The sequence below is a fragment of the Opisthocomus hoazin genome, chromosome 1 (assembly GCF_030867145.1).
Source record: "Opisthocomus hoazin isolate bOpiHoa1 chromosome 1, bOpiHoa1.hap1, whole genome shotgun sequence".
Classification (NCBI taxonomy): domain Eukaryota; kingdom Metazoa; phylum Chordata; class Aves; order Opisthocomiformes; family Opisthocomidae; genus Opisthocomus; species Opisthocomus hoazin.
The window spans coordinates 133,130,173-133,156,527 of NC_134414.1; the positions used below are offsets into that span (position 1 = coordinate 133,130,173).

General features: G+C 48.6%; 1 protein-coding gene across 1 annotated transcript; it reads left to right on the forward strand.

Annotated features, from left to right (window-relative positions):
* The first annotated feature begins 7,710 nt into the window (after positions 1-7,710).
* Positions 7,711-19,893, forward strand: LOC104333896 (phospholipase A2). The gene is made up of 4 exons (XM_009939466.2): positions 7,711-7,753; positions 10,925-11,090; positions 16,636-16,742; positions 19,730-19,893. Exons 1-4 carry the CDS (start codon positions 7,711-7,713, stop codon positions 19,891-19,893), a joined length of 480 nt encoding a protein of 159 aa, XP_009937768.2.
* Positions 19,894-26,355: the final 6,462 nt, after the last annotated feature.

The following is a 26,355-nucleotide window of genomic DNA, read 5'->3' on the forward strand; positions in this document are numbered from 1 at the left end:
AGAGAAGAAAATGAAATAAAATCTTTTTTTTTTGTTTTTAAGAAAGTAAACAGTGACTCAGAAAAGAAGATTTTGGTCAGATCTGGCATTAACATAGTGCAGATAAGCAAAAAATCAGTTCAGTAGCAGTCTCAGAAAAAATGCTCCCTATACAAACAGGAAACAGAGCACCAAACACGCAATTTGGCAGCGGTTGAATGTGTGAAGAGGTGCTCAGCGCTGTGCAAGAGAGGACAGCAAACTTGCCAAGCCAAATTTAAACTAGACAGTGGCCTCACTATCACCCTACCAGGGAAAGCCAAACTGCAATACCAAGGAAAAGTATAAAGGTTAAAATATCGGGAAATACAGATTACTGAGAAATGTTTTGATTGATAATGTATTTGTTTACAGTTAAACTTACTAAACCAGTGTCAAATAATGCCCTCAGTAGATCTACAAGCAAAACATGCATGCATGTGATTTTGGCTTTTCTGCAGCAAAGCTGAAAAAAAAAAAAGTTTTTGAAAGAAAAGAAGTAACGTCTTCTCAATAAGTTACTCCAAGAAGTAGACTGCTTGTGTCACTCACTCTAGCAGAGCTTTGTGGAGTACTTATTGAAGAAGAAAAAAAAAAATCTGTATTTCCAAAGTAATGGAAGAAATTAAGTAAATAGACATAATCGTTGTCCTGCAGTACATAAAGCCGGATAACCAGCTGTGACAGCCCTAGAAAACTCAGCCAAGATGTGTGTTTGCCTAGGCCAAAATAATTTAAACAAAACACCCCAAAGAGTCGACTGCCAAAACTAAGGAAAGAAATATGATCTGATTTGGGGAAAGGCCATGACACTCTTACAATTTGGTGCCAAAAATGAATATCAGCAATTTGGATAGAGTTCTCCATTACCGTGTTAAGAATGCTAGTAACTGGGCAGAGGGGTTGAGAATGCCCCTGGAGACCTGATTTAGGGAATATATGAACCCTCAGAGCACAGTAGCTGCGATATTAGAATGTCATCTACCATGAGAGTTTGTATGACTGTGAGGCCAACTAGCTGAATGATTCTTGTGTCTTGTAGAAGGATCCAACAAACCAAAACGAAAATATTTGAGGAATAAGTGCAAGATCATACACGGCAGACCTGCTCATCACCAGGGTCTATGGCACAAGTCTGGAAAAGTCACCACAAAAAGTCCACGTGTCTGGAGCTCTTGTGATGTTGTAATATGCTGCCTCCCCAACAGGAGAATATGAGAACCAAATAAATCTATGTCCTCGGTGCAACAGAAGTAGAAGTAAATATCAGTCAAGCCACCTGTGAGCTAATTTCCAGGCAGAAGTGAGGAAGAAACTGTGAGTAGGCAAAGAAGTGGCGTGAGCTTTACCAGTGTTCACACTTGTTCTTCCATCATCTTCTGTGTTTCAAAATATCACTATGGATTGAGTGTCCAATATATCATCACTTATGAAAACACTGAAACCTTCAATAAATCTTATGTCAGAAAGTTCGGGAGTTCGCTGCGACGCATAGTGGAGCTGTTTGGAACAAGAAGAATGCCTCCAGGCAGAGACGCGTGCTGCTTACTGTGCAAATATGACTGACAGAGATCAGAGACTTGATGTCTAGTGGGATATATGCATGGGCACAAGATGCAAAATGAGACAATGAACATACACACCTTCCAAACATGCAATGGAGCAAAGTGAGAAGGATGAGTGGCTTAAATGTGGGAAAATGTGCTGAAGTTGAATGTAGCCATTTTAACTAGGGCTGTATAGAATTGACCTACTCTTTGCTGCCCAGCCTAGAAGGCCAAACACCCTGTGTGAATTTACCCACTGCTTTAGCACTGCAGATCTTTTTCTTGTTGACTATACAAGCATTCTTATTGTAGGCAGTTTCTTGGTGTGCTGGCAACTGGGTCAAGTCCTGCACTCCCAAGCAGTGACTGGTATCAGTGAGGTGATAAGGCATTTCAGCAGGCACAGCCCGCTATCTCGTTCCAGCAACATACTAATGATAAATTAGCATTTACAATTTCAATTACACTATCTGTGTCCTTCAGTGTGGTCTTAAATTTACTGTAAGTACCAGGACTGGTGTGAGAAACTGTCAAATGAGCCAGGTAAAGGTTGAAATCTTCCTATATGACATGAAATCATAACCAAAAAGCCTAGTCAGGATTATTTGCATAGCATGAAAGAGGCAGTTTTACTGGGACCTGAGGAGATGTCTCAGTGGCTGGGAGCTTCCCGTGTTGGCAGTTCCTCGCTATGGCTTGAGGGCTGTTGGTCATGTACGTCGCTGAACTATTCAGCATTCAGAGCACAGCAGCATCCAGCCCTCACCTAACCTGTCCTCGGGCACAAAGGTACAGGCTTTCATCAGATAAATCCTTGCCATGGAAGGGAGAAAAGGACTGGCACTGGGACCACAGATGTAACCAGTTACCCTCTACAAGCACGAAGCCTGAAGATGGGATGTAGCACATGCAGAGTGCCCTCAGCTTGGGGCTGGTCAGACAGGAGAGAAACACAAACCAGCTAGGTGACCGCGGTGACCAGCTCACAGCATTGCCTCTCCAGCAGAACAAACTGTAGAGCTGTCTCCTCTTTTCATCTGGAAAGGTGGAGATCTTTCGACTGTCCTGACGCTTTTTCCTTTTCTTTTTTTCCAAACCTTTTTATATACCAAGTATGAAACCCAGAAGACCACAATTTCCAAAGCAGTGAAGAGGTGATGAGTCATGAAACAAAACCAAGGTATTAGAGGCAAATACGCATGTTGGCACAGGGGTGTAATGCATGTATAGAGAGAAGGTTTGAAGGGCCTGTGAAACAGTATTAACTGTGCAAGCAGAGTACAGTATTTGAACTTGGGCTTGATAATTCAGATTTTGATTGGGGAAATTAAGTAAAGAAGAATTTCCCAATGGAGTACTTTAATAAATATAAGCTTAATCATATGTCTCTGTAGGGGTTAACAAAAGCTGACTAAACTTGCCCTATGCAGCGCTGGTTGATGTCAAGAAAAGAGAGCAGCCAAATCCTTGTTGTCCAGTGCCCTTCCTAACAAATCTACAGCAGTAAGCTTGAGCTCATGGCCAGCCTTCAACAGGGCTACAGAAAAGCAGATCGCAAATCATCCTTGTAGCACCTTCAGGGAATGCTTGATTTCACTTTTCCTGTAGGAGTGGGAACACCACCTAAAATTTAGCCGGTTATTGCCTTTCTCTTTATATACTCAAGTATCAAACGAAAAGACACTAGTCTGTAGACTGAATGCATCCTAATAAAGCCATCTGGATAACAAAGTGGAGATAGCGTAACATATATCTCCTTCTCTTCAGGAAGTTTCTGATTGCCTGTCCTCTTAAAAATGGGAGATTCAGAGCTCCCAAGTGCTCCATGATCTAGAAGGGAGTTGGGGCTGTGCAGCCTGGAGAAGACAAGGTTCCGGGGTGACCTTGTAGCACCCTTCCAGTACCTGAAGGGGCCTACAGGAAGGGTGGAGAGGGGCTTTTCACAAGGGTGTGTAGTGATAGGACAAGGGGGAATGGCTGTAAACTAAAAGAGGGCAGATTTAGATTAGATATTAGGAAGAAATTCTTCACCATGAGGGGGGTGAGGCTCTGGCCCAGGTTGCCCAGAGAAGCTGTGGATGTCCCCTCCCTGGCAGTGTTCAAGGCCAGATTGGCTGGGGCTCTGAGCAGCCTGGTCTAGTGGAAGATGTCCCTGCTCATGGCAGGGGGGTTGGAACCAGACAATCTTTAAGGTCCCTTCCAACCCTTACGATTCTATGATTCTATTCTATGACTGCTGTTATGAATGGAGGCCTTCAATAAAAAAGCACTTTTCTGTCTCTGTTCATACCTGAGGCTTGAGACAGTACCTGCATGAGTCTTCAAGCTATTTATGATGTTTTAGGTGAAAGTGGTAAGCTGGGACCAAGAGGTGGAAGGAGAGTAGTGTGAGATGGCAAGTGCAGAAGCAGGAAAACTTTTAGCAATTGAAGGAAAGGAAAATGAAGCCTGAACAATGGGGAAACGAGAACCTAAAGTAGATGGCATTTGGAGGAGATGACTTGATGCACAGCTGACTACATAGGTAGGCAACACTGGAAGATACTGGCCGAGCTGAGTGAGGATGGTGGTCTACAGTAGTCAGGGTTGATACGTACTTGCAAAGGTGGAGTAAGAATTTTATGTGCTCCTGATCTGTATTACGCCTTCCCCACCCAGGCCACCCCTTCCTTTGTCTCCCAACACACCTCTATTTACATTATCTTTGCAACCAGAAAAGTGGAATTTTGCTCAGCTGAGGACTGCCCATGAATTTAAACAACAGACTTCAAAACGCTGGCACGTCAAAACAAGTATCATGGATCTCGGTGTGAACAGGTATCCTGGGTCTTCCAGCTTTGTCTCTGACAGGGGTTCCTGTATCATTGCTAAAGCATGGACGGACCTTCCATGCAAGATGGTATTAGACTGTTTACTTAATATGTTGATACTCTATTGCTTCTGTAGCTGGTGATATCACCACAAATCACGTGGCAGTCTTAGATATGGTGGTTTTTTTCCTTCAGAACAGGTAATGTGGGGTTTGTTTCCCTTTAGAAGTGATTTTTCTCTTCCAACTCCCACTACCCAAACTGTCATTCTGAGTCTCCTTAGTCATCCTCCTAATAAACCAGTCTTCTGGAGGGGCAGGTCCTTTAGGGAACCTCTAATGCCCATAGTATTGCAGAAAAGCTTCCTCTGCCCCTTGTGGGAAAAGCCCTTGGCCTGGGTGGCAAACACGTCGTTGAATCTGCTGGTGCTGACCAGAGAGCTCTTCTTGTGTTTGGTGGTGGCACCCACAGAGACGACTGGGTACTTTGTTTGAGGAAGAACAGCCTCCGTGGGATGAAGGACAGCCCAGCTTCTACAAGAACATCTGACATCTTCAATATCATCGGGTAAACGTCATTAAAAAATATGGAGTCCTTATAGATTCTTCTCCCCTTCAGCTGAAAACTTTTCCCTAGTAGTGTATTTCAACAATAAGGAGCCCAAGGTAGCAGGAGGTAGTATCACCCCTGAGGGCCAGCTGCTTTGGTGGTGCAAACCAAGCTCTGTTTTCAACAGAGCTAGCTCATCTGAAGGAATAGCCTTCCAGCAGTACGGGTTGATTGCCCGTGCAAGTGACCTGAGGCTCAAAGTAAGTTTGTTCCCTACGCAGTTTCAGACAGCCAGCAGTCTGCATAGCTGAGTTTGCTGAGACGATATCCAGCACCCTCGTGTGCTGCCTTTTGCAACTGGCGAGAAGTGGAGCTCAAGGAGGTAACATGCAAAAAGCATGTGAAGCGGCGGGATCAGGGAACTCATTTTGTTTCCCTAAATAGTAATAAAAATGGCCTCATAATGCCAGTGCACTTGCCATAATGTAGTAAGACCACGATTAGCACTTTATACTATTTAATAAATATGCTGATTAACTTAGGCAACGGTAATCAGTAATTGCACAGATGAATAACAAACTCGACCAGTCAGCAGTGTGAAACAATCATAAGGAGACAAGACATTCATTCTGCTTTCCATTTTAAGGCTGGATTTGGGCATCCCTCCCTAATATCCTGCAGAAAGCTTCTTCCAAAACTGCAGATATGTTTGGCTATCAAAGGGGCCTGTATTTCTTTATTTTGTATTTATTGCTGAATGAGGGACAGAAACCTTATCTGCTATTTGGGGGGGCAGGGAGCAGGGCTGAACAGAATTAAATGGTGGCCTGAAAATTTATAATGCCTTCTTTGATCAGGTTTGTAATTGAGGAAAACTTTGAAAGAACAAGATTAAATGTAGTTTCTTCAAACCGAAATGATTCTCATAAATCCAAGTTGTAGAGCAGACACTCTGGGCACTTGAAGGCGCTTTCCCAGGCTTGAGGACCCCAGGAATCCCGTGAAGCATCTGCAGAGGTTCCTCACAACTCCCCCTTGGTCCCTGCCAGGTGTCTGTCAGGGATGGACCTTGCTCTAACAGGGCGTCTTCTTCAGCCAGGCCCTGCGAGGTGTTTCGGAGCCTGCCGCCGCCTTCCTTGCACTTCCCGTTGCGAGGACGTGCATCCGCCGAGCCCTCGAATACGGCGCACCCGCCCTCCAGCATCCTCCTTCTGCAAACTTGTATTGTTGAAGTTAAATATTAGCCAGCAGCAGCTCGCATGCACAGGATTTGGCATAATTACTTGAGTAATTGTATAATTACCGAGGGGAGTTTCTGAGGGCGGGGGTGTGAGCGGCGCAGCGGAGGAGCCGGGGCACGGAGCAGCCGGGCGAACGTCGCGCTCGCCTCGCCCGCCGCCAGCACATGGCCCGTTATGGGGGCTCCGACGGGCTCGGGGGCTCGGGCACGCAGTTGCTGCGGGGTTTGCCTAACCCTGCCGTCTCGTTCGCCCTGTCTCGGGGGCAGCCGGTGCACGCCGTGCCTTGGCAGGGTGGTGGGGCTGGTCTCGGCAGCAGGCAGCCCCGCAAATGACTCGCCGCTGACCTTTGGTTCACGTACCAGTGTTTCACAAGCAAATATTTAAAACCACGCCACGAAGAAGAGAGGCACAGCTCTGCCCTGGGGAACGCGGGCGAGGGGTGCTGCTGAGAAGGGCCCGGGCTGTGGAGGGAAAGGGGCAGGCGGCCATTTCCCCCTCCTCTCCCTCTGCCAGCGGAGCAGCCAGCCCTGCCCGCCGTGCCCCACCGGGGAAGGGGCAGATGCTTGGACCCCAGCAAGGCGGGTGGCTGCTGTGCCGAGCCAGGCAGGAGTTTTAAAGCCCCGGGGGGCTGGGTGAAGCTGTTTCAACCCCAAAGGGTAGCACAACCGTGGCCATCCCTGCCACTCACGTCGCCCGCTGCCCCGTGCAAGCGGCGGCTGCGTGACAGGGAGGCCGCCGTGCCAATCCAGCTGCCTGGTGTTCCCAGAGCATGGCTGGCTCCGGGGGGCTGTCCCCAGCCACTGGTCTGTTGCCGTGGCTGGGACTCACACACCGACGAGCCTTCAGGAAATCGATTGGTCTCGGCCAGGTGCAGCAGCAGGCCGAGAGGGTATTTTTCACTCGGGAGTGGTGCAGAATTAGCCCTGTTTGTCAGTTTATAATTAGGTACCTGCACATAACAGTAGTCTTTCTGTTGGGTTTTTATAGTTTTGTCTTTTCTTTTTTAAACATGAAAAATAATCAGTCTTAAAATAATATAATTAAAAAAAAAAAAATGCCCTGGAAAGAGGGATCTATAAAAAGAGAAAATCCTTGCCAAGGGGATGCCACAGCAGCGGGGCCAAGCCGCAAAGAGCCCAGTTGCAGGCTTCCCTTTTCCGCAGCTACTCAGAGGTTAACCAGGGTCTGTAAGCAAACAGCTTAAAGAAGGAGCAAGGCTTAGTGCCTGGGTGTCTGGGGCTGTCCCGGGGACCGCCAGCCCAGTGCCCTTCCAGCCACCCCTCCCTCCCCAAGGTTATGCTGGGCAAACAGAGCCAGCCCTCGCCCTCTCCCCGCGCAGCACGGAGTCTGCTGTGGGGACCTGGGCTGGGGCTCAGGGAGGTCGCAGAAGAGGGTGTTTCACTCCGGACGGGCACAGAGCCATGTGTATATAAACCCTGGAGCGGCAGCGCGGGAGGATTGCTGAGCACACCCGCACCTCGGCTGGCTTGGCAGCGTGGCGACGTGCCGAACCCCAGCGCACCGGAGCACGGGAGCGAGCTGCCCATGGGCTCCCGCCTGCTGCTGATGCTGATGCTGCTTCAGGCAGGTGAGTATCACCTCTCCGTCCCGCTGCCTCCCCCCGTCCCGGGACAGCCGCTCCCCTCGCCGCCAGCTTTGCCGGCTTCACAGCCAGCACCTCGGTGTGGTTTGGAAGAGTGAGGGAAAAAAGCGCTACTCGACTCTTTTCAGCTTTGTAGCAAGGGCCTGTTTAAGTGAGCTGCCTGCCTGCTTCGCTTCCCCAGTGGTTTAGGGAGCTGGGGCTGTATAAACATGGGTCGTTTTCTTCTTGGATAGCTTTCTGCTGCAAAGTTGTTGGTGTCTGTGCTTCTCCCTAGAAACACCCTTTTTTTACACCAGTGACCGTGGAGTAAGCAGTTTTCAATTAATTTGAATTTAAAATAAATTTTTAAAAAGCCTGTTAAAAAAAGGCGTAAGTGCCTGCTAACGTAAAGCCTCTACACACAGAGGCAACACAACGCTCAGCTGGCAGGTCTGAGGTTATACCTGCATACAGATTGAAAATAAAACCCAAAACGTTGCCTTCATCTACAGCACCAGCTGGCCGTTTAAGCAGGCAACAGAAAGCGCCAGCTGTCGGACCCACCTCCGCTCACCTCCCCGCAGGTACGCTCTCTGCTAAGGAGCCCGTTAGCCGCGTAGCTAACGACTGGAGTGCTGCTTACGGGAGATGTGGCGAAATGCAGGCTGCTGCGGAGACTCGGGTTTTTTCAAGGCTTTCCCAGTCACGCTGGCTTGGCTGCCCAGCATAGAGAAAGCAATTTCAGTCCTTGGTCAGGTTGTTAGCCACGTACCTGAATATGGAAACGTACTTGCTGGGGCTGATCTCTCAGCTGCAGCAACCCGCCGTCAGCTCAGAACCCAGCCAGCTTTCAAAGAGCGAAACAGAAGCATCGGAGGCCACCTGGATGCCCGCGTTATTTCAAGCTCTCGCAGAGCGTGCAGCCCTAAGCACCGTGCTTTGGACTCAGTTCCCTCTGGGGCTTTCTCTCCGCTTTCATGAGCAGCTCTGCACTGTAATTACAGTTCCTTGATCCTCAGAGATATCCTCAAAAGAATGGCCTTTCTTCTACTGGGTGAGGTGCAGCGTCCTTACAGCAGCCTCGGCAGTTTTCAGCCAGCAGCCAACGGACCAAGTCTAGCAGTCCTGGCTTAAGAGGTCAGTGAAAGACAGCTAAAAAAAATACGCAAGCTGCTCGTCAGGAGGCTTGAATGCCTACAAAGAAGTTTTTGTCTCAGTTGGAACACTTTCAGGGTCTGCAAACTGCGACAGGTTGAAAAAGCATGATTTTTAACCCAAAATCCAGAGCAGCTCACTGCTTGTGATTTCCTTTGGGGTGCCTGAGAGCTGAGCCTGCTCCGAACTCCAGAGCCCCTGCTGTTTAGACAAGGGAAACAGGTTGTCTCTTTAGTTTGGAATAACACCCGTCTAATGTGTTTTTAGCACGAAACCTGAACACTCGGGCAGTGTTTAGGTGAGCAGTGCGGTTACTTTTCCAGGAATGTGCATTTAATCCCTAAGGAATGCCCTGGGAAGCATAAGGAGGCCATGCAAAACCCCGTGCCGGCACAGCCCGAGGTACCGATCGATCGCCGGGGCGAAAATGGCCGAGGGAAGCGCTTGTTCCTGCTGGGGGCTCGGGCTGCAGAGGGGGAGCACAGCCCTGCCTCGTCCTCCACGGGCAGAGACCCTCCCTGTCCTCGCCAGGGGTCTGGATCAGGCTGGGAGGGCCAGCCAGCCCAGGAGACATGGGGAGAGGCCCAAGGAAGGGGATTAGAGGCCAGGTTTTAAAAGGAAAGCCACCGTTTTAATAATAGTATTGAGTCCTTGGGTGGTTTAGGGGATTAATTAGCCCGTGTTTGCACAGCACTTTGAAGAGGTCAAGAGTGCCACAACAGCCAGGGGCAGGTGGCAAAGCCAGGTCGACGGCGGTCCCCAGCTCCCAGGCGTCACCCCCTTTCCATCCCAGCCGGCCGCGACGTCCCCCCGCTCTGGCAGGCTTCGCCTTTTGCGGTGGCTGTGCGCGGCGGGGACGGGCGGGTGGCCTGGGCAGTCGGTCCGGGGGGTTTGATGCTGCTGGTGAGCAGCTTTGCCGTGCGCGATGGAGCAGTGCAAAGCACGCTTGGTCCTTCACAGTAAACCCAGGCAATAAATACTCCTATCTGTTGCTATCAGTAACACGATAAGCATCAACATTTGCAGCTGAGCATCGTGGTGGTTGGAGTATTAGGGGTAGGGTACTCTTGGTTTCCGTAACAGTTGCTGCAAGGTAGAGTCTGTGGTTTCTAAAAAAGCTGCAAATTAACACGTGAAATCACAACACCGAAAGACTTGTAACTCAAAAAAATCCAGACGGGTGTGGGTGGCCGGCCGCACACTTCAGCTGACACAGAGCTCCTTTTTTTATATTTCTGAATTAATGCAGCCAACCTGATGTTATGACTTAAATGGGATGTAATAACGGAAGCAGATGTAAATCTTGCCAGCACTTCCAAACGCTCAAAAGAAAGCTGCATCTTGGCTGATGTAGGCACTCTACCCTTGACAAAGTACACCTTAAAAGCTCAGGGACTTGTAGCTATCCCTCTACGCAAATTAATAGTACTGTCAGCTCTTTGCCATCTGGAGAATGGGTTAAAATATCCTGAATAGCAGGGGAAACTCGGGTGATATAAGACATCTTGAGCAACATAGAAACCTCATTCTTTTCCATAGAGCCCAGGTTAGGTCTGGTTGTGTGCTTGTCCTCTGCTGCTTCCCATCCCACTTGGGACCACAGCGTAGTTAGGAAGCTTTCCCAGGTTTGGGAGCTCTGGGACATAGCGGAACCCGGCTGGCTCTGCATGGTGCTGGCACAGGCCCTGCAAAGCTTAGCAGCGTGGGCTCTGTGGTGTGCAAAACTGGGCACACTGCTCCCAGGTGCAGTATAGCTGCAATCACACCCCAGCACACCGGAGCTAGTACGTCTTGCTTGACCTGAGCCCCTGCAAAAACACCCTGCTCGGGTATTTCTGTATCTGCCTCCTGGATAGCCCAGCCCCCGGGTAAGGGCCCTGCAGACTCCCCTTTGCAGGGTCAATGTCTTGACTAATTAGATTGTCAAGGCTGCGCCCAACCAAGACCAAAAAAATCCCCCTTTAAGAAAATCAACGTCAGGCATGTTTAATCCTTGTGCGAAGCTGTGTCCTGTCTTTGCAGTTTGGAAAGGTGCTTTGGGAAAATCCCATTCGCTGCACACCCGAGGAATCATCGAGTTGGCAGGAGCTATATCGTGTGGCACGGGACGGTCTCCCTTGGCATATATTGGCTACGGATGCTACTGTGGACTGGGAGGACAAGGCTGGCCTAAAGACGAAACAGACTGGTAAGAAGAACCTCAACTGCGTGCCCAGAAGCAGTGCAGATCTCCCCAGCCTTCCCTGTTCATACTCCTGTGACTCCATGGACTTGTCATTGACTTGCGGAGGAGGAACTTGGTATATATGAACAGTCCTGGGGAACTGTGAGCAAGGACCCACATATCGCTTGGGGTCTGAGGGTTTAACCACCTTCTGGATGAGAGCAGAGCTCTTGGGACCTTGTACTGTGTGGGACAGAGGAAGGAGGAACCAGAATATGATTTCCTGAAATAGCAGCAAGTTTATTCACAGAGAGAAAGCCATGCCTGAAAATAGGGGTGTGACCAAGGTATTTGGAGGGCTACTTCACCCGGGTCCTAAAAATGGCAGTGATGGGAATATCACTGTTTATCCCCTGGAGGAAATCCAGATCATTGCAAGGAGTAGTCAAACCTGTTGCCTTCATTGCCTATTAGTTCACACTGAATAAAGGAAGAACAACCACAGGGTAGAGCGTGGTGTTATTTCCCCTCTTCCTTGCCAGTGGGGAAGATGCTGTGCTTGTTGTTCCTGAGGCTAAAAGCAATGAGTCTCGGAGGTGCTGCAATCAAAGGTTTCTTTCTTCCACTTTGCCATTAGCATACATGTAAATCTTGAGCATGATGGACTCTTGTGTGCTCTGAGCCCGTTATCTGTAGTCTTGTCTGGTTTTAAACCTCAAAGACAAAGTCTATCTGTTTATCTGCAGTCAACAGCCCAGGTGTTCCCGATAAGCAAGTGCTGCTTTTAGCAGCGGTGGAGGCAGCGTGCAGCTCACTGGGCAGGAAACCAAGCTTTCCAGAATATCCAGCCACTGCAGACATTTTGTATTGCTACAAACCCAAACTTTTGATGAATTGGCAGGACAGAAAAAGGAAAAAAAAGAGGAAAAGACACCAAAGTTAAAGGCTCACTCCTCTGTGGGTGTAAAAGAGCAAGTGTCCCCTAAAACTAGTGGAGATGTCTTCATTCACACAGTGAGAAGTTTCACTCCCAAAGCCCTCACTTCACATCCCTGGTTTGTGCCTATGAAACATTTCATCTATGAAGAGGTCAGTATGGGACTTACAAATAATGAGTAACTGCCTACAAAGTATCATAGCTGTCAGGTGTAGAGAGATTTTTAAAAAATTGTCAGTAATACCTCTTGACCTGCTTCTCACCACCTACAGCAGTGTCTATAAACGTGTTTGTTATTTTTGTGAGGTCTTTACCAACTCTCAGGACTATGAGAGGCCTTTAAAGTAAAACATGAATTCACTAACTTGGAGTGCTTTTACCAAAGGGCTGAGCGGAGTCACCTAAAAGCTGTTTTCCATAGACGTCGGGTGACCCCAAAGTTTAGGTGACTCTGGGAGATGCGAGTGGTCAGCACTCCTGAAAAGCAGACAGAGGAAAACATGGCCATGCGTTCATCAGCCAGTGTTTCTGCTGCCGCTTGATTTCCATGGGATTTGGATTTTATCCTAACAGTAGAAAAGGAGGATTCTGCAACTGGAAATTTCTCAAAACATCAGATAGTTTGTAAAAAGGCAGCTTGATCCTTTACGGTTGGCTGCAAAAAAGAACCAGCAAGGTTTTTAGTTAGTTTCTTAGCTAGGAAGAATTAGCAATGCCCCACTAGATTTAGCCCTAAAAATTTCCATTTTGTGTTTGCTAGAGGAATCTTCTGATATCTGTTACTGAGAATTACTGCAAAAATCGGTGTGGTTGAGTAGCCCATGCCTGTCACAGTGACCACATTATTTTCCACATTTGCCATTCTAAAAAAAAGTGGAGTGGCAAAACTACTGGCTGTGAGTGACAAACACTGTTTGAAATTACTCATCCCCTTGACACTTCTAGGTTTGTTACTGAGACCCTCTACAAAAGGAGTAATTTTCTTGTGAGTAATTCAGTCAATCTGTCTAGACAGGGCTAGAGTGCGCCTAAGCACCTCTCTTTTACAGGAAAACAAAAAAAGCCATCGAGCACGTAATCCCTTTATAAGGTTTATTCCACACACTGACTTTGATGGAGGTTGTCAGTAATTACCTTTTCCCTTTTGTTCCACTCTCACAGTCCCATCACTTCAAGATACAATGGCATCTCTTGCACATAAAGGCAGTGGGTTTGTTTCTCCTTCCCCTTTCTGTTGGCTGGGATTGCTGCAGCACCCATTTTGTAAAGCAGGACCTGAAGGTGCTCAGCATCTCCCTGAAAACACCGAACGTTCTGAAAGGAAGGGTGGCGTGTATGGCTCTTCGAAGTCCTGGAAAACTCATAAGGAAGAGTAATATTTCCCCTCAGTTGCTGAGTTAAGGCAAAACAAAAGGACACACAGTGGTGGCTGTGCTTTTAAGGTGACAAATTCTTGCCTTAGTGGCATTTACTCAACGGCAGGGGTCTGGCCACCCGATCCCTGCGGGCCAGCCAGAGCCATCTGTAGCCATCAGGGCTGTCTTGGAGCCCAGCCGTGATGAGTAAGTTGCTTACTAACAAGATGACACGGTTGTATTTGTTTTCCATACCTGTTGACTACTGCTTGGCCATAGTGTTGGCTGACTCTGTGTTGGTCTAAACGAGCGTTAGCAGATTATTAAAAGCCTGACCCAGGTGCAGGAAAGGGCATTTCCAGACAGGAGGGGACCATCTGAACGTGGCAAAGGACAACAATAGGTTTCCTCGGCCTTCATTCCCTGGCAGTATTTTCAACACATCTGAAAGAGATGTTTGCAAATGAGCCAAAGTCTTCTCGCTTTGTGCTGGTGTAAGCTACGTGTCAGCCCGTTGCAGTTATGGGTATCATCAGGAGCAACTGGTGTAAGGGGAAGCAGAGTTGTGCCCCAGATCCTGTGGTCCTGCAGAATTTATGCAATCCCCCTGATTTTGCCAAGGCAGCTAAGGAGCAGTGAGTTCTCACAGCTAGCTAGCACACCTCTCCACTGCTCATTTGCTTGTCCTTGCCTGATTCACAGACCATCTTTTGCCCCCTCCAAGATCCGTTCTCACTTCTCCTACCTCTTCTGTTTGTTTCCTCTGGCTGTCTATGAAGAGCAGTTTCATTCCCTTTGCACTCAGGCTCCTAACTCCTCCCTCTGCCCGTCTACCTTCACGTTGTTTCTCCTCCCCTCGTTCCTCCATCGCTGACGCCAGCTTTACCAATATGACTATTGATTCACCCCCCCAGACTTCACAAACGCTACAATTTCCACAGCTGACGCTCCAGCTCAGCTCAGCCTGATCCGTGACTCTCTGCCATGGCCTCTTGTGCTTTGTGTCCCATATATGAGACACCAATGATGGGCCTGCTCTGCTATCTGTCATCACCCTGAGGATGGATGAGGCTGTGCTGCAGCTTCAGGTATGTTAGCCAGGGTGCCCCGGGCTACAGCAACTGCTCTAGATGAGACATGCCCCAGTTGTAGCTCAGTGCCGTAGTCCATCCTGCAATATCGTATGACACGTTGCACAGGGACTCGAACGTTGGAGAAAGCTCAGACTTTCACACTTTCCACAAGCCTGCAAATCCTTCTCTCCTTTGGCCTTTCGCTTCTAACTTCTTCAGGACAAGCCCAGGAGCGAGGTGTTACCGGACCAACAAAGATCTGACCCACAGACTGCTACTGCCATCATGTCCAAAAGAACTGGTTCCATGGGCTGAATAAGCTCTTCTCAATTACAGCAATTGCTGTAACTCCTCATGGGAAAACTTCTAGGCATGCATATCCCATAGGGCTTAATCTCATTCTGAAGTCCTGTGAGGAGCTGGCATGAAGGGAGATGCTAGTCTGCTACTGCTAACTTACATTTCTAGGTTTCACAATGCAATGAGTAGTCTGGTTGTAATCGTCACACAGGTTTCACCTTTGCAAGCCAAGAAAAAGATAGGCATTTAGTTTGCAGACTCATCTGTGGGATGAAATTACTACTTGAACTACTAAATCAGAAGCTCAGTTAGTACGGAAAGCACACTAGACTAAATCCACTCTGTGTGTAATCACAGGGTTTACTTGAAGGCTGAATTTGATCTGACTGCTCTGATTCTCCTGTCTCTTTCACATGATTCACCTGATCTAGTTCCAGGGATTTTGTTAGAATTTGCATCAGCGGTGAGTCTTCTTCTTTGCACTTCAGAATTTTTTTTTTTTTCCTGGGCTTTGTCACCTCGTGCAGCCCACCAGCCCTCAAATCCGTAAACCAGCTTCTAAAAGGGCAAAATCATCCTGCAGCAGAAGGTGATGAAGTTCGCTATGTTGCTGAACTCTTGGGTACAGTACTGGCAGCTTCCAACACGTCCTCAGAGAAGCCCTGCTTGCTGCACAGGGACCTTTATCCTTCTTGCAGGGTTGTTCCACTTTTCCAGAGGGATATAATGGTGGATCCCAGACTTTTACTGGCTTTTCAGGTACACTGGCCTCAGGTCTTGAAGATAACAATCAAGGTCTTCAACTGGATTTGGTAATCTATGGGCAGCCAGCACAGCCATGCTCACTTTTGGCCAGCTCATCAGCCTCTTGAGGGAATTCACATCTAGGACTCAGAGCTTCTCTAAAAGCTGCTTGCTCTTCATTTACCCCGAAGGTCAGCCTGCCTCAATGCTTCCCAATTAGTAGAGCGGTTTCTCTGTAGAGTCCTTGTGACCTTTCAGGGACAGCTTCTGGAAATGCAGGAGATCACTCCTCTCTGGCTCCAGCCTCTGACCTCGCATTCTTGCTGAAATAACCTTTGCTATCTGGCAGAGGACCTCTCTATGTCCTGAATCTTTTCTTGGCACGTTTTGAGTCACTGAACGACCAGAATAAAATTCAAGCAGGGTCAAGTTTTCTATAAATTCTGCAGTAATCGTTAGTGGGAATTATCTCACTGCCTAGTCTGTAGGACAGCTATCATCAGCTGAGATAGTCACCCTCAGCCCCCTCTACGGTCAGTGAAAAGCAATTGCACTTCCATGCTTTTCACCTGTGTCAGGTCTTTGTAGTACAAGGGGAACTGTGGCCCACACCTGCATGAAGGGAGTGTAGCTCAATGCCTCAGATGTAGATGTTTACATTTAGGGATCTGAAGTTAACAGATACAGATCCCACCATTGAGACTGATGAGTTTGTAGCCTCAGAAACTGGATGGGCCAAAGAGCACATGGCAGGCCTGGGTGAACTGAAGAGAGGAAGCTGCTTGGTGATGCTGAGGAAGGCAAAAAACATCCCATCTCTAAATTCTGGGAGGGGTCTAAGCCTCAGCAGGTGAGCCATGATCATGCACCTCACAGTAATGCTTCAGCTCCGTTTCAGTGAGTGGGAGGGCAAAAGCTCGGAGGAAGAAGCACAGTGGTCGTGGGAGCAAGTATGGCGTGAATGAGCTCCTGAGCCATGTGAACTTTCAAAGAGATGCCAGGAGGCTCGATTCGTCCACAATTTACTGACACGCTGGGGCAAACATTGCTGTCGCAACCGGTGCGTGAGTGGAGGACTCCTGGAGTATGTGCGAACACCCCTGAGCAAAAGGTGCAGGACACAGGAGGACGCCTAGCCATTACCTTTTGTTCTCCCACAGGTGCTGCCACAGGCACGACTGCTGCTACGACAAGGCAGAGAAGGAAGGCTGCAGCCCCAAGGTGCGGCCGTACCGGTGGGCGTGTGAGCAGAACGCCGTGCGCTGCGGTAAGGAAATGCTGGCTCGCATTGGGTCTGCTTCGCTCCCTTCTCCACAGGCACTGGGCTGGCCAAAGGGCTTCGTGGGCCTCAGAGGTAGGTTTGTGTATGCTGAGCTGGTTTCAGAGCTGCTTTGGGCGACGTCTGTTCTCCTCCGAGCTCTCTGTCCACACCTTGCCTGGATCGCTCAACTTGCCAGAAGTCCCCAGCTGGAGCTGGGAGGAAGGCTGGAGCCCCAGCACCGCCCGTCCCAGGCAACCTGAGTCCTCCCCAGGCTGAAGAGCGGGAGTGGGGACCATGGAGCCGACAAGCCATCTCAGTTTGGCAAGGATGCAGATGCCTCCCCGGAGGCTCTCTGCCCACCAGCATTAAGCACACCCGCTCCTACCAACACCTTCCCAAAGCTGTGCAGTGGTGTGCCTGCGACCACTGCGGCAGGGGTGGTCTGCCTGTGGCAGGGCCATGAAAATCATCCGAGGGCCGGAGCACCTCTCCTGCAAGGACAGGCTGAGAGAGTTGGGGCTGTTCAGCCTGGAGAAGAGAAGGCTCCGGGGAGACCTCACTGTGGCCTTTCAGTACTTAGAGGGTGCCTATAGGAAAGATGGGGACAATCTTTGTAGTGAGGCCTGTTGTGATAGGACAAGGAGCAATGGCTTTAAGTTAAGGGAGGGTAGATTTAGACTGGATATAAGGAAGAAATTCTTTACCATGAGGGTGGTGAAGCACTGGAATGGGTTGTCCAGAGAGGTAGTGGAGGTCCCATCCCTGGAAGCGTTGAAGGCCAGGTTGGATGGGGCTCTGAGCAGCCTGGTCTAGTGGAAGGTGTCTCTGCTCACTGCAGGGGAGGTGGGCTAGGTGACCTCTAAAGGGCCCTTGCAACCCTAAGCATGCTATGATTCTATGGTTCAGTTTTGGCCCTCCCTCCAGCAGGACTGCTTGCTGCTTTACGTACCACACGTGCTGCTAGAGAAGAGCTGTGCTGCTACGCGTGTCTGTAAGACAGGTTAAACAGGGTGCCAGCCTGCATCTTTTCCTCGTGTGGAGCTCCAGCCTAAAGCCTGAGGGCTCCAGCGGGGATTTTGAAACTTGTGGCGTCGAATGCTCTCCAGTGCCACAGGCGTACAGCGAGTGTCAGCTGTGCTCACCTCTGCAGCTGTTACCCAATCTAGAAGAACTTGAATGGCACAGTCACAGCCCATCAGTGGCTCGCACCAGTTTGTTCTGACATGCGCCAGATGACTTGAGTCTTAGAATTTGTCACTTTTCTTTCTAAGTCTCCAAAAAGTCCCTGATGGTAAACTCCATTGTAGAACACTTCAAAAGTTTGAAAAGAAACATGTGAGAGTAAAATTTGTTCCAATAGTATCAAAGCTACTTGCTTGTATATTAAGACTACATTCCACCGGTGCAGTCCTCAGCCTCTCCAGCAGCCAAAAATCTGCCAGCAGATATGGGATGTGGCACAGCACATCTGGAGTTGCTCTTTTCCAAGTGCCAGAACAACTTACTAAATACAAAGTGCTGGCTAGGGAATGTATTGCTTTAACGTGTAACTGCTCTCCTTCCTGCTTACCCATATTTCCGTAGCTGACTGATATTTTCTGCCAACTGTTTTGATATGAAAAAAATATCTCACTTCTAATCCTCCCCACCTTTTGCTAGTGTTACGCAGTTTTGTCTGTAGAATGAAAAAAATGGGCAAACGCATATTTTTCAGTTCAGATATTCCATCATATGTAGGCAAATTCCATTCAATAAATATCTGGAATATAGAAAAAATCATTCTGCTCTAGCAGAAATGACTGCCAAGCTAGACTCTCGTACTCACATTAGATGAATAGCGGTTGGCACAGCGTAAGCAGAACTCCAGGAGCAGAGGGGCAAGGAGAAAATCAGGCAGGACTGGGAGCTAAGGGAAAAATGGACTTAGCACGGAGTCCCCATCAGTGGGACCCTTGGAATACCTTTTACTGGTAAACAAGTGATTCTTTTCAGAAAATCTTAAGAAATATGGGGTCTTCTTATTTACTAGATACAAGATTGATCCAGCAACGTCCAGTGAAATCTGGAAGGATTCCTATACTCATTGCAGTTGGTTTTGGAGCAAAGCCCACGTGCACTGGCGTAAAGTCACACGTCAGACTTTGCCTAGTGTGGAGTTTGGTGGGTGTTTGATAATCTATGGCAGCAGCCTCAAACAAACAAAGCACTGTGCTTTGAAATAAGATTAGCCCAATGGCTGCATTATAGCCACCTATATATTTTGGGTTCATTAACCCAAAATCAGTCATTTGCAATGTAGCTACCTCAGCTAGCTGCTTTGATGTTCCTTATGGTCTTCACCTAGTCAGGTAGTCCTATAATTGCATTATAAATAGTTCCATACAAATGATTTTGATAAGCTTCGTTAGCTTCTGACTCATAAAAATCAGGTACCTGACCCTGCTGTGCAGTTCCTTGGTTCCTCTGCTGTGATCAGAGAGATGTAAGAGCAACTCATGAAGCACAAGTGAAGGATACCCAGTGGGTCCTACATCCTCAGGTTTCTGAACATTGCTCTGGGAGACTCTTCCTTTTAAAGCAGCATTTTTTCTATTGATATCAGTCTGATTTCCAGGGGGAGGAGTTAAAAGGGAAAATAGATTACTTTTAGCTCAGGCTAAGCTAAAATAATTCTCTTTTCTAGCTTCGCTCGCTGAACTAAACCCCCACTGCTCACACAGCTCTAGGAGTGGGGAGCGCTCTGTGCATTGCCAGTTTAGATTTTGCTGCTACTTTCTGATGGTCTTGGTCACAGTTAAGCTCAGACCTGTTGACAAAGGACAGGGGAGGGTCAGATCCACACACAACACAATGTGTTTGTCCTGCTCTCGTCCTGCTCCCACAGCCTCTGTTCCCTATGAATTGCTTTATTAGGGAATTGTGCCTCTTAAAACTGTCTCGTGCCTTCATCCAATACAGAGTCACTCATCCTCCACTCACATTTTCTTTTGCAGATAATCTGACGGACCGATGTGAAAAAATGGTGTGCCTGTGTGATCAAGAAGCAGCCAAGTGCTGGGGAGCAGCTCCGTACAACCCACGCTTCATGCTCTGGCCAAACTTTTTATGTGGAAGGACTCATCCCACCTGCCATTTCAGATATGGGGGGCCAGAATAGTCCTTTTAGGACCTTTCCTCTAACCCTTTGAATCTGAAGATGCTGGAATAAAATTTTATCTCTTTTAGCAGAGCTAACAATGATGTGAGAGAATTTCTATCAGGCCAGGATTTATGGGGAGGAGGTATAGGATAATATATATGCTGAAGTAAGGATAAGATCCTGCCCTGATGGCTGCCTTTGCAGAAGCTGAGGGTTCAGTCTGCAAGTGCAGTGAGAACATGTTACCCATCACCAAATGGCTTTTTTGTCCTTTCACATTGCCTGACCTTCAGCTCCCACACATTTGCACATGATCTGGAAAATATGTAGAGGCTTCTGCTGACTGGTTTGTAAAAAAAATCATAAAATCCATCTCTGTGGAGAGATATGCTGGCCTTCGAAAACCTGAGGCGTGCTGGTCTGGAAGCAGAGCGACCTCCTTTATTTTCCCGGACCTGCAGGAGGAGTGGGGATGTCAAAGAAGGAGGACACCCCCTTATTCCTCACCTGCTTGGAGGTGTTCTCCTTCCTACCAAAAGGAAAAGCAGAGTCTGGCCCAAGGGAGGGCTCCATCCTTTCTTGCAGGGTGTGTGGGTATGTGTGTGTTTCTTAGCTCATATAGCCAGCTGTCTCATCCCTAATGCTCCTGCCTCACAGCGCTGGGGACGCTTCTGAGGCGCATTCCAAGGTCAGCGCAGTTACAGCGCGCTATTGCCACTGCAAGACCAGTGTGGGTTTGTGATTTTTACTGGTTGGCACACCCATACATTGCAAAAGAATATGTTGCTTCCCTGCCACACACAATTCCGAGCTGACACGCTGCTCTCCTGCACAGGTATTGGCATATACTCAGTCACTGCCCACCTGGGAATCAGCTGCTGTCAAGTCAGGACACTGAGGCTGTGGAGAATATTAGTCACGTAAGCAAATCTTTCACCTCTCCTTTTTTAAAAGGGTATTAGAGGCTTATATTGAAACGCTACATTTCTTTCTGGCACGACCACCTCCTTTAAAATAAGTAGCAACAGCAGGGAAAGACCCGAGGTACCTCATCAGAGCCTCGAGCCAGAGAGATGTGGCCAAACTAAGAGGAATTTCGGCAGGTGGTAATACAAATTCCTTTGCAAAAGGCTGGCTTGCTCGTCGCTGCAGGAGGATGCTGAATATGCCACTGTGGCTGGCAAAGCTGCAGGAAAAAGAAACCGACTAACAGAAACAAAACCACCACAGACATCATGTACTGAGATGAAAGCTTTTATTCCACCCAGAGCTCCCTTTTTGGCTTACGGGGCACCCGAAGTTGTTCCACCTGCAGGCTTCGCATCTTCCAGCGACTCCTGGAACGGCGCACCTCAAGCTACGCTGAGCGAGAAGCAACGGAGACAGCGCGTGAGCCGCACAGAGTTGGTGCCACGCAATCGACTCTCCCGGGGCTGTTCAAGCAGAGGGGTGCAACGGGGCGATGCTGTGCGGGCAGCACCAGCCCAGGGTGCGGGTGGCAGACACCCCCACACCCACCCCGGGAAGGGAGCCAGAGCCCCGGGCCGTGTCCCTGTCCCTGTCCCGGTCCCGGTCTCTGTCCCGGTCCCTGTCCCCGCGGCGGTGGCCGTCAGGTGGCGGCAGCGCTCCAGCCAGAGAGGAGCAGCTCTCCCGCATCCCTTCGAGGGGGATGCTGGGGTGTTGGGGGGTGTGTGTTGTTTCAGCAGGTCGAGCGAGCTGTCTGGGTGCCGGGAGAAGGGGTGCAAATCGCACGGCTCCCCTCGGAAAGGAAGGCGTCGGCTGAGCTCGGGCTGAAGCGCAGAGCACAGCTTGGGCGGCACAGACTGGGAACCAGGCTTGTGTCAAAATCCAGCCTGCGGGTCTGGCCACGCCAACGAGAGCAGCTGACTGAGCTGGAACAAACAGGCGAGCTTTCGGGTCCGTCAGCCCCTTCTCGGGTCATTTCTTTGGCTCATGTGTGACAAAACCATCTGGTTTTCCCAACCTGATCAGCTGATATTACTGGGCTTTACAAACCACACCTCAAACACACACCTAGGCCATCCCAGGTTTTCTGTAGGTGAGCATTACAAGAATATGGATGTAAGCACACAGCTGGTGGGAGGAAAAACCATTCCTCAGCATAAACCTGAACAAACCAAAGGAGACCCAGGACTTCATTAAAAGAAGCAGCAGCATCTCATTGAACAACTCTTTGCCAAAAGTGCAATTAAAGAATCACAGAATCACAGGATCACAGAATGTTCGGGGCTGGAAGGGACCTCTGTGGGTCCTCTAGTCCAACCCTCCTGCCGAAGCAGGGTCACCTGCAGTAGGCTGTAGAGGACCTTGTCCAGGCGGGTCTTGAATATCTCCAGAGAAGGAGAATCCACAACCTCCCTGGGCAGCCTGTTCCAGTGCTCCGCCACCCTCAGAGGGAAGAAGTTCTTCCTCATGTTCAGACAGAACTTCCTGTGCTTCAGTTTGTGCTCATTGCCCCTTGTCCTGTTGGTGGGCACCACTGAAAAGAGTCTGGCCCCATCCTCCTGACACTCATCCTTGAGATATTTATAAACATTTATTAGGTCCCCACTCAGCCTTCTCTGCTTCAGGTTGAACAAGCCCAGCTCCCTCAGCCTCTCCTTGTAGGAGAGATGCTCCAGTCCCCTCACCATCCTCGTAGCCCTCCGCTGGACTCTCTCCAGTAGCTCCTCATCTTTCTTGAACTGGGGAGCCCAGAACTGGACACAGTACTCCAGATGGGGCCTCACTAGGGCAGTGTAGAGGGGAAGGAGAACCTCCCTCGACCTGCTGGCCACACTCCTCCTAATGCATCCCAGGATCCCATTAGATTTCTTGGCAGCCAGGGCACACTGCTGGCTCATGGTCAACCTGTCGTCCACCAGGACACCCAGGTCCCACTCCATAGAGCTGCTCTCCAGCAGGTCTGCCCCAAGCCTGTACTGGTGCATGGGGTTGTTCCTCCCCAGGTGCAGGACCCTGCACTTGCCCTTGTTGAACCTCATCAGGTTCCTCTCTGCCCAACTCTCCAGCCTGTCCAGGTCATGCTGAATGGCAGCACGGCCTTCTGGTGTATCTACCACTCCTCCCAGTTTTGTGTCATCAGCAAACTTGCTGAGGGTACATTCTAACTCTTCATCCAGGTCGCTGATGAAGAAGTTAAACAAGACTGGGCCCAGTACTGACCCCTGGGGGACACCACTAGTTACCGGCCTCCAACTAGACTCAGCGTCGCTGATGACAACCCTCTGAGTTCTGCCATTCAGCCAGTTCTCAATCCACCTCACTGACCACTCATCCAGCCCACATTTCCTGAGCTTCCCTAGGAGGATATTATGGGAAACCATGTCGAAAGCCTTGCTGAAGTCTAGGTAGACAAAAAGAAGATGCTATTGTTTTGTTCACAGGTAACTCGTCAGGCCCATGCATGAAGCTCTACCCAAAACAAAGAGAGAACTATTTAAAAAAGAGGTGGAATATAAAGCCAGCCCTGGCAGAGTTTCGTCCACTGCTTATTTACTGAACCAGATGCCATGTCTGACCAGAGGTAAGTAAATGGCTAATTCCTCCTCAAGTTAAAAAAATGGTGCCTTTGGAAATAGGTGATTGGGTTCAACTTTCTAGCAAGGGATTCCAGGTTTTGGTTTGTGTTCCTTACCTTGGCGAGAGCCTTGCCTCATGCAGAGGACGCACCTTCTCAGCCGCGGGGTTAAAACGATAATCAGAACCACTACGCCTCCGATACCAGCCGCCACGACCCCAATGATTGTTCCAATGGATTCTTCTATACCAAACAGCCCTGGGGGAGAAGGGAAGGTAGAGAGAGTAACGTGAGATGTCATCCAGGCAAGTATATGCAACACAGCCAGCACGTTTTCTGCAGTTTGCTGCAGAGGAAGCTACTTTGATATTGATTATGCCGATGTCTTGTCTGACATGAAATCATGGGCTTCTACACGGGAGACAGTGTGTTGCACTACAGAGCTACTGATTTTTTTCATTCCTGCATAGGAAGCTGCTACGCTTTCTGGGGATTTAGAGACAGGACAGCCCCATCTCCCTAGCCATCTCCCTTAGAAGCCGCATGCTAGGGGATGGCAAAAGATGCTGCTGCCTGAATTAATGGGACTCATGCCTGTATGCTTTATTTCCAAATGGAAAAAAAATACTCTGACAATTTTGAGAAAGTCATCATTCTCCCTGTCTACCTCCAAAGGAGACAGCACCAGAGGGTGAGCAGAGCTCCACTGAAGTCCTTTCTTTGATTTGTTGCTCTTTGGGACTGTTGCACGGCAGAGATGGGATGATCCCATTTTCTTTGAGATAAGAGCACATTGGCATTCTGGCTTTATTATTTGTTGGGACCAAAGGATGGTTCAGGAAGAGCCTTTGGTCAGGTGAGCACAGTAGGATGGATGGTTGCAAGGGTGATGGGATGCAGCGTGGAGGGCATCTGCCCTATAGCTTAGAGTCTGCCAGAGCAGGAATGTCTCTTTAGAGAGAGGGAAACTGGCTGGGCAACGGCACACAACTGCTCTGATCAGATTTTAAGTAACTGCCTCATGCTCATGGTAGTCGTTTTGCCATGTGACTCACCCAGGAAAGGTAATAAAAGAACAATTGAAAGCCTTCCAATTTTATCCACAATTACAGTACGATCAGCCATTCACAACACACATCAATGCGGCTGTATTTAAGCTTCACTAGAAACTTTGGATGGTTTTGCCACCATATTCCCACAGATTTCCAAGCGTTGGGCCACCTGTTCACAGGAGCAGCCACTACCCTGCGCTGCCTAGCCACGTGGGTGGACATCCAGTCACGCAGCTGCAGTTCGCCCGTGAGAAACCCAGTCCCTTCTCCCACATAGAGGGAGGCGTCCTGTAGTTTAAATCCATCTGTGGGGCTGCTCGTTTCGTCAGGAAAACGAGGGCAATGAAGGTGCTGTAGAACCATTACTTACCTTACTTCTCAAAATCTATGTCATTTGCTTCCTCTAATGGACAAGTTAACAGAGACAGCTAATTTCTCTTTTATTTTAGAGAAGTTTTTGGACAGTCTGGATTTGTGGCATGTAACATTTCTTTGTGAATTCTATTTCTCATAATCTCTTGTTCCTTTAATTCAGGCATAGTTCAGAAATGATACATTTTATCTTCTGAGGAACACAGAAAGGCAATCACGCTGGCCAGGGTGCAGGCCAGGGTGCAGGCATTGCAAGAGTGACCTGCGCTGCTGAGACTATGAGATCAAGCCAGCTGGAGACCTCATCAGACACATGACCAAGCCCTTGCAGGAGGGCATGGTTTTCTTGCCGCCTTGTTAGTGCTACAGTTCAAATTGAGTCATTCTGTAAAAATTAGTAAGGGAAGAACTCAGGCTCAAAATGGCAAAGGCTTAGTGAAACTCGGTGAGCTAGAAGCTTTGGTAATGAATAAGGTGGAAATGGCACTTGCATAATTTACTCTTGACAAAGAAGTTGCTATTTTTTGTTAATTAGATAATAAGATGACAAACCTTCTGATGTGTTGATTTGTTGGGACTGGAACGCCTTTAGCCTACATAAAAAGGAAAGCTGCTTTGACATTTCCAGCTGGTAACGGCAAAGCAAGTTACCTCCTTACTTAACATGCCTAGTGTCTGTTTGTGGGGCTAAGAAAACATAGCGTGGCACTTCTAATGCTGCTTTGGTTTTAATGTGAATGAAGTTAAGTGAAAATGATATAATGTGATCCTCATGTTTATTGTGGGATTACTTATGTCACCCAGAGATAAGGAATGAATATGCAAGTTAGTGGGTTGGAGAGAAATAATGTAAAAAAAAAAAGGAGTGTGGAGCTGTTCCCCAAGATGGTATCTTGACACCGGTCATTCACAAGGGTTCTATCAAACTGAGCTGTGAGTACAAGAGAACTTGTCTGACTGTTTCATTCTTGGCACTGACTTTGATTTTAGTGATAAAATTATTCCTTCTTTTTTTGGTTGTAAATGCCCCTCCTTGTAATAACACCTGTGTAACTGTCTATAGAGGCAAGCCAATCAAAATTTACTGGCCTAATGAAAACAATGAGAAATGCTATAGAGCAATTACACTCCATGACACCAGGCCCTACCTGCTAGAGGCCAAAAAGGCCAGCTTCCCTCTTTCTGCAAGTGTGTAGACCAGATTTGGAGGAGAAAAAGGGAGAAAAGAAGTAAATAACATCAAATATTACCCAGAGCCCTCCTGATCCTGAGCTTTGTGCCATCTCCTGTCACCACCTTCCCATCTGGAAGTGTCACCTCACAGAAATAAATACCGTGGTCACTGATTGTCACATTGAGGATCACTAGGGAGGCATCCCCTTGGGACAAGTCTCCACTCATGAAAACCCTGGAGTTATTTGGCAAGACGGTCACATTGTTTTCTAGCAGGTCCATCTGCCCCTTTTCATCTTCTTTGTACCACTTCACCATCAGGTCAGTCAGGGAGGGACGTCG

Bases quoted from the DNA above. Each gene is read 5' to 3' on its own strand.
- LOC104333896 (XM_009939466.2), top strand. From the start codon at position 7,711: ATGGGCTCCCGCCTGCTGCTGATGCTGATGCTGCTTCAGGCAG. The intron at 7,754-10,924 runs GTGAGTATCACC...CTGTCTTTGCAG, and splicing joins GCTGATGCTGCTTCAGGCAG to TTTGGAAAGGTGCTTTGGGA. The intron at 16,743-19,729 runs GTAAGGAAATGC...TTTCTTTTGCAG, and splicing joins GCAGAACGCCGTGCGCTGCG to ATAATCTGACGGACCGATGT.